This window comes from Lemur catta, chromosome X (genome assembly GCF_020740605.2).
Source record: "Lemur catta isolate mLemCat1 chromosome X, mLemCat1.pri, whole genome shotgun sequence".
In the NCBI taxonomy this organism is placed as follows: domain Eukaryota; kingdom Metazoa; phylum Chordata; class Mammalia; order Primates; family Lemuridae; genus Lemur; species Lemur catta.
Genome location: NC_059155.1, coordinates 6,937,081 through 6,947,686, shown reverse-complemented (window position 1 = coordinate 6,947,686; position 10,606 = coordinate 6,937,081). Strand labels below are relative to the sequence as shown.

The 10,606-nt window shown below is 54.6% G+C and overlaps 1 protein-coding gene across 5 annotated transcripts; it reads right to left on the bottom strand.

The window, feature by feature from the left end:
- Positions 1 to 427: 427 nt before the first annotated feature.
- On the bottom strand, positions 428 to 8,790 carry TAFAZZIN (tafazzin, phospholipid-lysophospholipid transacylase). 5 transcript variants are annotated; one of them, XM_045538240.1, is made up of 12 exons: positions 8,382 to 8,790; positions 8,088 to 8,216; positions 7,031 to 7,076; positions 6,703 to 6,788; positions 6,454 to 6,456; positions 6,057 to 6,143; positions 2,611 to 2,691; positions 2,492 to 2,533; positions 2,148 to 2,210; positions 1,928 to 1,980; positions 1,477 to 1,554; positions 428 to 1,321 (listed from the first exon to the last, which is right to left on the bottom strand). In XM_045538240.1, the coding sequence occupies exons 1-12, from the start codon at positions 8,488 to 8,490 to the stop codon at positions 1,220 to 1,222; spliced, it is 879 nt and encodes a 292-aa protein (XP_045394196.1). In that variant the 5' UTR covers positions 8,491 to 8,790; the 3' UTR covers positions 428 to 1,219. The 5 variants fall into 5 exon arrangements, 3 of the variants coding, with proteins under 3 accessions (XP_045394196.1, XP_045394193.1, XP_045394194.1); XR_006731659.1 differs by lacking the exons at positions 6,057 to 6,143; positions 6,454 to 6,456 and having other exon boundaries at positions 428 to 652; positions 834 to 1,321; positions 8,358 to 8,790; XR_006731658.1 differs by lacking the exons at positions 6,057 to 6,143; positions 6,454 to 6,456 and having other exon boundaries at positions 428 to 986; positions 1,116 to 1,321; positions 8,358 to 8,790.
- Between the last annotated feature and the right edge of the window lie 1,816 nt (positions 8,791 to 10,606).

The following is a 10,606-nucleotide window of genomic DNA, read 5'->3' as shown; positions in this document are numbered from 1 at the left end:
CAGCCTAGGTGTCCCACTTCCCACTTCCTGATCATAGCACACCCTGCTCGTAGGTGGCCACTCACTGGGCCCTTTGGAGCAACCTTCCCTCCTGTCAACCAGGCCCAAGTGGGATCCAATTGGTTTTTCATAGTCAGGGCTCTCCCAAGTGTGGCTCCAACCCACCTGGCTATCTTTGGGTTTCGAAGCAAGTCCATTAGCCTCACTCTGCTTCCTTTGCAATATGGGGAGATTAATCCCTACTTTTACAAGGTTGTTATGGGGATTACAGACAATAAGTGAAGCCTTAAGTCACTGGTGCAGAATGAGACCTCGATGCCTGTCTGCTCAAGCGCTCTCCGTTTGCCCAGGGCACTAAGGGTCCAGCCTTCCTGTCCAGTGAGCCACCTTCCATTTCCACCCTTACAGAGATGCCAGAGGCCAGAGGTACAACAGATCAGCACAGAGGCTTTATCGTTTTCTTTATAAAACATGAAAACCCCAGCCCCAGGACGACAGTGATGCTGGGGGGCAGAAAGAATGGAGTTGTCGGTAGGTCCTGGCATGGGGGCAAGCAGCCAGACCTCAGCTCTTGCCACGGGCTCCATCTGGCTGGGCTTGATTTCTGGCAAAGGGCTGCTCTTCATGCCTGCAGCCCACCTGAGGCCAGGCCCTGCAGGTGGGGGAAGCTCGGGCAGAAAGAAGATGTGGCCCATGGCCATCCCTGAGTTGGCAGTAAGCAGTTCTTGGTTCAGCAAGGGCGAGGCTGGGTGGGAGCCAGGCCGAGGGGCCTCATGGTTCCCTCTCACAGCTCCAGCCAGGCCACCCGCTTCGCCACCGAACTACTTGCTCACCTGCCTGCCATGCTCCCGCCTGATGCCAGCCCCTGGGAGAGAACATCTGAAGGCAAGAAGGAAGAAGGCCTCTGCCTAAGCTTCTTCCTTCCTTTCTGGTCAAGTGGGAGGAGCAGCTGAGGCCATTTCTTTAACTGAAGAACCACAGAGGGGCTGGGACAGGGCACCCAGTAAGGGTTATGAACACATCTCTGAAAACCATATCAGAGCTAAAAGCATCAGTCCATCCCCAGCCCAGCTCAGTGCAGGGCGAGAATCCAAAAGGCAGCACTGAGGGCCAACCTGGCTGGGGCTGGGGTCCTAGCGCCGCCTCTTCCCTGAGCCTCAGAGCCCGCTGCTGCCTGGGCTGAGGGGAGGCCAGAGCCCAGCACCCAGCCCAGCGGAGCTTATCTCCCAGGCTGCAAGTGATTGTGGAGCTGCTCTGCCTGAGCCTTCAGGTGCTGGAATTCCTCCTGAATGAAGTCGGTCAGGGCCTTGCGCATCTCCACCTGAGTGAAAGGAGCAGGGCTGGCCTGCATCCCTCGGGAAGCATGGCCCAGGTACCGTGGGAGGCAGAGGGGGTGGGAGGGGAGAGACACCACCGGTAGGCCGCGCGGGGCGGGGGGGCTGAGCACAGCTACGGGAAGCTGGGGAGGAAACTTACAGCTGACTTGTTCTCTGCCCGGAGCCGCTCTAGTACAGGGAGGGCACTGAAGGGCTTCCCGACCAGCACGGTGATCTTCTGTGGGGAGCGCAGCCGCCGAGAGTGAGCAGGGGGAATTGCCCTTGATGTGTTGCGTGCTCCCTCGGGGCCACTCTCCCTCTTTAAAATGCAGCAGCGGGGCTCCAAGGGCCATCCCAGTCCTAGAATCTGTACTGCAGATGACTTGTCCTGTCCCAACCCTAGGGTCGGACCCTGACCCAGCCTGATTTCCGCTGCTTTCATTCTAACGTTCTCGGTGCCAGAAAGTCCCTGTCTGTGTCCCACTTGGTCTCCCTGCTACAGCTTTAAGCTCAGCTCCTTCTGCATCCGGCCTCTGTAATGCTGAATGGGAGACACCGGGCAGATGGCAGACGGGCAAACAGACAGACAAAGGTCAGCAGCTGCTACCCACCTGTCCAAAGCGGGGGAAGTAGGGCGGACTGTTAGGAAGGACATCATTCATTCCTGCAGCACAGTGGACAGAAGGCCAGATGTGGGTGGAGTAGGGCAGCCTGGGACCAGAGGGTGTCCTGGGCTCCGCACCCCAGATGCCCTCTCTCTGCCACCCAGCAGAACTGCCCCGCAACACCACCTAGGGAAGCCACTCTCCCTGCCCTCATCCCCAGGCTCACCAACATGCCACAGTGGTAGGATGATGGGGTTAAGATGACACTCAGCAATCAGGCGCCCAATTCCTGCCAGGAGGGAGGCAGAAACACTGACAAAAGCTGGGTCTTGGGCCAAGCTTCTGTGCCAGCCTGCAGCCAGTGCCACCCAACATCCCCCATTTACAACCAGTTACCCTAGGCTAGCCTCTCGACAAGGCAAGCCCTTATCTCAGCACCTGTCCCTCCCTGCTGCTACAACACACCCATCTGCCACAGTGCAACCCAGCCCAGAGGGGGCAGGAGCCAGGGTCCCACAGGGCCACTTCTAGGCTGGGAAGATAGCCGTGCCCAGGGGCAGCATCCCTTACCCCACTTGAAGCGCAGAAACTCGGAGCTCATGTTCACTTTCCCTGGTGAGAGAGCACAGAGGTGAGACTCAGCGGCCCACCCCGCTCACAGTGGGGGCTTGACCCGCCAGCCCACTGACCTTCTGGGAAGATGTGCACCCAGTCCCCATGGTTGAGCTTCTCCAAAATGAAGTCCATCCCCTTCTGGTAGACGCCGTCTCCTGAAGACAAAAGGCCTCTCCCCATCAGTCCCCATCAGGGGTGGGCGTGTCAGTGAAACAGGCCCATGCGTTAAGGCCTCTCCCCATCAGTCCGCCCCTTACTGGGAAGGAAGCAGCAGCTCAGGGATCTCCTCATGCCCCACTGTGCCGTCCACACCGACACCCTCCAATGACTGTCTCCAGGGCCTGCTCAGCCCCTGGGCACACTGTGGCCCTTGACTTCCTTCGTTCAACAATATCCTCTAAACCTCAAGTGTCTGTCACATGCAAGGTAGCATCATCTCAAGACATCTCCTACTGAGATTCTGAACTTGGCAATTCCTCCACTTACCTGTGACCCCCCTTTCAGTGGCTCACCTGCTAAGCTGCTTCGACCACATATACCTGTACACCCTCGAAGACCCCCAGGTCAGCTCACCGCCTACCTTCCCTCCCCAGCCAGGTCCCAGCTGCCAGTCACCACTCTCAGAGCCTCCCTTTCTCCTTGGATGCGACACCCCAGGGTGATCCTACCATGTGCTGCCCCTAGCCTGGAGGGCACTGCTGAAGCCAACCAAGCCCATCCTCACAACCTTTTCCTAGGGTGTTAGCCAGTTCCCACGGCCACTCCTCACGGGGCACCTGCCTGAGGCCTCAGCCTCCACCATTCCTCCCTCCTGCTGCTCCCTTCTTCCCAAGGATTCCCTGAAAACTAGACCCTCCGTTAGGGAGGCCTCTTGGGAAAAACTCAAACTTGATAGACTGAAAAAAGTGGAGTCAAGCTGCCGCTGATTCTAGCAGCCTTCCACTTAGGAGACAGACAGACACTAGACCAAAGAGAAAGAAATGCAAACCTGGACCTAGGTGGCCCAGCAGTCAGCCACAACACAGAGGCAAATGCCTGATGCTGTGTGCTGGCTTGCATCTTGGTGTCGCTTGGAGACAACAGTACCCAGTAAGAATCTCATAAACCTCGATGATGGAAAAGTAACCATATGATGGACAAAAGCAGGAAAGAGGAAGGGGGAAGGTTGAAAGAATGGAGTATAGTAAATATCCTCATCTTATCAGGTGGGGAGTAAAGCAGCCCTATCACAAAGAGGGAAAGACAGATATTAGGAATATCTCTGGTTGATGTAGTAAGAAATGGACTTTAAACCTGTTCTCTGCAAGGCTGATTCTTTGGAAGGTGCTAAGTTAGGGATCCAGGATTCTCAACCTAACCCAAATAGGGACCTGACCCAGCAGCTCACTCAGGGGCTAGAGGTGGGGAGTGACTGATTACCCACTTAAGTCCAAGTAAGAGCAGTGGTTTCCCTACTTGGGATTGCAGTATGTAGCAGGGGGTGGTCTTCATAGGTGCTGGTCCTTCCCCACTAAAGTCCACTGGTACAATCTATCCATTGAGCTTGAAATTGGAATTAAAAAAAAATAATAATAATATTCTTTTGGAGCAACACTTCATAATTTTTAGCTTTTGCAAATGCTATTGCTACCCACTTGTGTAGCTTGTGTAAAATCACTTGAGTACTTAAATAACATATTACAAAATCTATGGAGAAAAAGGGAATTTATCTCTGGGAGGCGGAGGCGGGTGGATCGTTTGAGCTCAGGAGTTCGAGACCAGCCTGAGCAAGAACGAGACCCCATCTCTACTAAAAATAGAAAGAAATTAGCTGAACAACTAAAATATATACAAAAATGAGCCAGGCATGGTGGTGCGTGCCTGTAGTCCCAGCTACTCGGGAGGCTGAGGCAGAAGGATCGCTTGAGCCCAGGAGTTTGAGGTTGCTGTGAGCTGGGCTGATGCCACGGCACTCTAGCCCGGGCAACAGAGTGAAACTTTGTCTAAAAAAAAAAAAAAAAAAAAAAGGGGGGGAATTTATTGGAACACAGACACAAAGTATGTCAAATATGTTCTTTACTTTAATCACGTGTTATTATTAGATCTTTGCTGCATGCCAAATGGGTTTGACAAATAACTTGTCCACCCACTTTCTCTCAACGAAGGTGCTTGGGATTAAGGTTTCACTTTTTGTTTCTAATTGTACAACAAAACCTAGATGCAGATGAAAAATAAAGAAGTGGATATGGAAAGCCTCTGCCTGAGGTTGCAGAGAGGAGGAACTGAGACTCGGGGACGGGGAATAAATAAGCAGAGTCCCCATTTCTCAGAGCAGGTTGCAATAAACACCACCACAGTCATTTGCCAAGACATTGTGGCCTCTGGTTGTTCTCCTACAGAGATAGAAGTAGCCTCCAAAAGCAGCAAAAAGAGGAACCATTCCAAGGGGCTGTTTCTGGGAAGTGGGACTAGAGAAGTGGAGGGGTAGGCACTGCCATGTTTCATTAAAAGTCCTTTTGATTCAACTTGAGAAAGCTGATATCAATAAATAAATAAAAGCCCTTTTGTTATTTGAGGTTATTTTGTGGGGTTTTACCATGTTCTACTTACACCAACTAGAAATAATAAACTCTCCCTTGACCTCTAATATCCTTTGGTTACTCCCTCCTCTCCTTTCTTCCTCACAAGGGAACCTCTGGGAAGTGTGGCCCCCCTGCTGTCTATACTCTCCTGCCCACTGCCGTGCCACCAGCCCTCTCAGGCCACAGCAGGCTGGCTCCTGTGGCCGTCACTCCATGGGAATGGCTTCTCCAGGGTCACCTGTGGCTGCCATGGTGCCATAGGCACGTGGTTTGCTTCTTTCCTCTCTGGACATTGTACCCTGCCACGTTGGTGGCTTCTCTCTCCCTGTGTGCTTTGAGGCACCATCCTGGGCCACTGCTCTCTCTCCTTGCTCCCTCTAGAATCTTGCCTCTAAGTCCATGACTTCATTTGTAGTTGAATCCCCAATATCTTTATTCCTGATCATTCTTCTGAGTTCCAGAACTGCATATCCCACTGCCTCTGGGACTGTTCCCTTGCACAGGCGACAGGCTCCTTAGATGCAGCACATGCAGAACGGGACTCACCCTCTTCCCTCCCAACCCCATGCTGTGTTCCGCTTGCCCCATCCTCCTGGAGGCTCAGGCCAAACACCTGGTGTCGGCTTGGAGTTCTCTTTTCCTTACCCCATCCCACATCTAATCCATTTACAAGTCCTGCCAACTCTGCCTCTAGAGCATATCCCAAAGCAGTCCCCTTCTCCAGCTCTCCACAGTGACCCCCGGAGGCCCAGCCACAATCATCTGCTACCGGAATTACTGCAGCAGCCCTGACCCCGGCTCCCTGCCCGCCCCAGCCCTGCTCCCATCCAGCAGCTAGGATGCTGTCTCTGAACCACAGATGCAAGCATGTTAGCCCCCTGATCAGAGAGTAGAGCCCAAAATTCCTAACAGGACTATTCCAGAACTTTCACATTCTGTCCACAACCTACATTTCCTACCTTTCTGTCTTATCTCTCTAGCACCTGGCATGTGCCTGCCTGTGTTCAAAACGCCTTTCCCCTTGTTATCTTCTTGGAAAAATTCTGCTTCCCCAGAGGAGAAAGCAATCTAGATTCGAAACCTGGCTTTGCCACCTCTCAGCCCATCACCTTGGGCAGCAGCTTAATCCCTCCAAACCCCTCATCTGGAGAATGGGGACCAAAACGGCCCCTACCTCCTGGGGTTCTTGAGAGGTCCCAAGTAGAATCTCAGATGCTTCATCCCACGAGTCTGTTTGTTCTCCCAGAACCAAAGCCCTCTGGCCTCCCAGTACATGCTACCATGGACCAATGACAATGCACTGCTCTCAGTGAGTCTCCCAGTGACCTCCCTGAGAGAAGGGGCTGTGGATAACACCTCCTTGAATTCCAGTGCTAGAGCTCCAGCTCCACATGATCCCCGGGCAGTTGCAGAGATTGAGGGCTCTCCAAGAAGCCATCCCTCCTCCAGCAGCCTCTGCCCCCTCTGCTGCCACATGATGGAGCTGGGCCTCACACTGGCTCCTGGACTGCCGGTCCCCCATGGGTCCTTCCAAGACAGAGGTGCTGGCGACCAGCCTCCCTGCCCTAGAAGCACCTCCCTGCACTCCCTGGAGGAAGAGCTCACCTCGGCACACAGGCACACACTTGCCCAAGCTGAAGAAGTGGGAATGCAACTCCTTGGTGAAGCAGATGTCTGCAGCCGCAGGGGTCCTGGAGCAGGGACAGATGTAGTCAGCCCCACCTCCTCTGCAGCCTGCTGCCCCCCGCCCCAGCATGAGACCTGACATCATCGGCATGCAGAAGGGAGGCACAGGAGGGCCTGTGGGGGCCCCACCCCATGCCCTGCCTGGACTGCTGGACGCCACCTCCTGGGCAGAGCAGGAGGAGGGCAAAGCTGGGCAGAGACGGGTGGGGGCTGTCAGGCCCACTGTGAGGGGCCCATTCCTCCTCACCAACGCATCAACTTCAGGTTCCAGATGTGGCGGAGTTTCAGGATCCCTAAAGAAAGAGAGGAAAGGCTTCATGCCCTAACTTCTCTTGCCCCCAAGGAATGCCCTTTCTGTCATCCCATTTCAGAGAATGAAGGACAAGGGTGGCAGCAGTACCATTTCCCTACATCCCAAAGTGCCATTTTCAGACCTTTGGGGTGGACCCCTATTTTCTCCCTGGCTCCTCCCTCTCCACAGCTCTCCATATCTTACTAGTCACTGCATCTGGTCTGCCTACCTCTCCAATATATTTTGACAATGCCCATTCTTCTACAGCTCTCCCTCCACTATCACTGCCACCATCCTAGTCTAGGCTACTGGACAGCTTCAAGGCCTCCTTCCTGGCCTCCCAGGATCCACCTGTGGCATCCTACAGGCCATTCTCCACCCAGCAGCCAGAGTAAGCTTTGAAAGGCTCCAGTGTGTCCAGTTGGCCCCCCATGAGCTCTAGGACAGTCTAATGCCTACATTCAGATGTGGAGGTCCTGGGCACCCCTCCACCCAGCCATTTGGTTACTGGAGCCAAGCAACTTCCCGTGAAGTCACCGAGCAGGAACTTCTAGGTGTGGCAACCAGGCTCCTAAATGGGGCTGGTTGAAGGTTACAAACCTAGCCAGGGGCAAACCTGGAACCAGGACACAGGTCTTCCAGCCCCTGGCCCAGAGCTTCCTCGACAGGACACCCTATCGTCCCCGAACATGTTCACAAGACTGTGAGACCTTCAACAGCTTAGAGAACAGAGGGTTCCACAGGCCTGATCAGAGTAAAGAAGCTGTCAGAACTTGCTGTGTGGCCAGTTCCTCATTCCTTCTAAATTTCTCAGGCCCTCTCCAAATCATGTTCCCTGAGGGCATCCTGAAGGCGCCACAAATCAGACTTTCACCCCTGGGGCAGGACACCAGAAACAAGAGTGCCAGGACTACACAAAGGGCGACTGAGAAATGAGTTTGTCCTGCTTTTGTTTGGCTCCATCCAGAGTTCTCTCCCTTCCTCCGGGTGCCCAGCACACTGAACCAGGTACCCCAGAGATGAGGGTCGTCCATGCAGGACTGGTGATTGGACACGGTGATGAGGGGCGTGGCAGGGCCTCGGTTCTCGATGAGCTCGTACAGCACCTCCTTGTTGTGGACGGTGAGGTGATTCATGTACTCTGAGGGGAGAGGAGGAGTAGAGGGGTCTCAGCCTCCTTCTCCCCACCGGGCCCAGGGCTTACCCCTGCCAGGCTAGCCCCTGCCAGCACCCGCAACCCCAAGCCCCAACTCTGGCCGGGCATGGGATCTGTGACAGACACCTCCTCGGCCTCGGGCCCACTCACTGGTCCAGAAGCAGCTGTAGGTGCCCACCAAGCCCATGACGACGCTGCTGGCCAGGGTCCAGGTGAGCGGCGGCACCGCGGGGAAAGGCCATTTCACGTTTAGGGGCATCTCCCCCAACCCCCGCTGGCGGCGGCCCGGCGCTCCCCCTGCCACTGGGCAGCCCGTGGGGCCGCTCTAGGTCTGTGTCCTTAACCGCTCAGGAGAGGGGGTTTCTGACAGGCCCGCGCACAGATGGGCGGCACAGCGCGACAGGGGACTCAACCTCGCGGGTCAGGCGAGAGCTGCACCTGGCCCTGCTCTCTCGCCACAGAGAAGCCGCCCCCGGGGTCAAAAGCTGGGGTCGCGGCGAGGGACGGAAAGGATCGGGAGAGCAGGCCACGGCAGCCACCGGCCGCTCGCACCCGCCGGAAAGCGAGCCCGCGACAGCGCCTGACTCCCCGCCGCCTGTCGCAAAACGCACCCGCGCTGCTTGATGGCAGTGGGGGCGGGCCCGCGGGCAGCGTGGCCGTGGCTCCGCCCCGCCCCGCCCTGGCGCGGCTCCCGGTTCCAGACTGCCGGCTGAGTTTCCCTTTTGTCTCTTTTTTTCTTTTCAAGACTTCACTCTGCAGCCAAACCTTTTGTCTCTTTAATTCATCCCCAGAAAAGTCTCTACAGATGACATGGGCTGCGCAGCATGATTACCTGACATCACTAAAGGCCTGGGCTGGCAGAGCACTTTTACTTCATTTGGTTTATTTCGCCTTTAACTTTTTTTTTTTTTTTTTTTTTTTGAGACAGAGTCTCGCTCTGTTGCCCGGGCTAGAGTGCCGTGGTGTCAGCCTAGCTCACAGCAACCTCAAACTCCTGGGCTTAAGCGATTCTCCTGCCTCAGCCTCCCGAGTAGCTGGGACTACAGGCATGCGCCACCATGCCCAGCTAATTTTTTCTATATATTTTTAGTTGGCCAGATAATTTCTTTCTATTTTTAGTAGAGATGGGGTCTCGCTCTTGCTCAGGCTGGTCTCGAGCTCCTGACCTCGAGCGATCCTCCGGCCTCGGCCTCCCAGAGTGCTAGGATTACAGGCGTGACCCACCGTGCCCAGCCCTCCCCTTTACTTCTATTGAGGTAAAATTCACATAATAGAATTAGCCATTTTATAGTATTTTATACCATCTTATGTTATATGTACTATCTTTACAATGTGTATATGTTATATATTACATTATGTAATTTTACACAATTATATAATACAATTCCACTTAATTACAATAGTACATGATTGTACTATATATGTTTTACATGTAATGTGTGATAGGATAAGATACAACATATAGTAATATATAAGATATTGTATATGTAATATAAAAACCTAATATTTTACACCACTCGGTACATTCACAAATTGTCAACCACTACCTCTAACTAGTTCCAAAACGTGGTCATCACTTTGAAAGAAAGCCCCTCACCCGTTAAGCAGTCTATTTTTTATTTTTAAACCATAATTTTATTGATTTATATATTTTTTCCAACCTTCTGCCCATCACCACGCCCAATCCATTAGCCAGTAGGTCCCACCAACAGGAACATTGTCCTGCATGACCTCACTACAACCATCTGATACCATCTGATGAGGACTTGAGCGGATTCGGATCCACCGCTCGCCTGCAGACCCTGTCCGAATCCTCCAGTTGTCCCAACAGCATCACTGCAGGACTCTACGGGGCATTGAACTGCCAGCTCTGTAGTCCCCTTCTCTCTGGGGCAGTTCCTCAGTCTGCCCTTGACTTCCACAACCGTGGGCAGACAGTGAGCGGACTGTCCCTCACTTTGGGTTTCTGGAGCGCTTGGCTCAATACGCCCTAACTCAAGAGTGTGCAGCCACACCGGGGCCAGCGCCTGAGGACATGGAGAGAAGGCGCTTGTCCTCGGGGGTGCCCAGGCTCGCCACGGGGCGCCCCTGCCTCGGGCACGAGTTCCACCTCCTGCGCCTTCCGCACCGCTGCTACCTGGAGGCAGCCCGGGCTGGGGGCCTAGCGCCGGGCCTGGGCGAGCGCATCGCGGGCGTTCCATTCTGGCGCCAGCTCCTTCTCGCCCCGGGCCCTTGGCACAGGTAGCCGCCCATTAAGGGGCTGCTGCTGCTCCATGGCGACGGCGCTTTAGTGACTCACGGGTCTGTCGTCTCCTGCAGCCCCAGCTCCGCCAGAGCGCAGCCCCACGCCGGCCCAGGCAAGGCGGGGTCTAGGT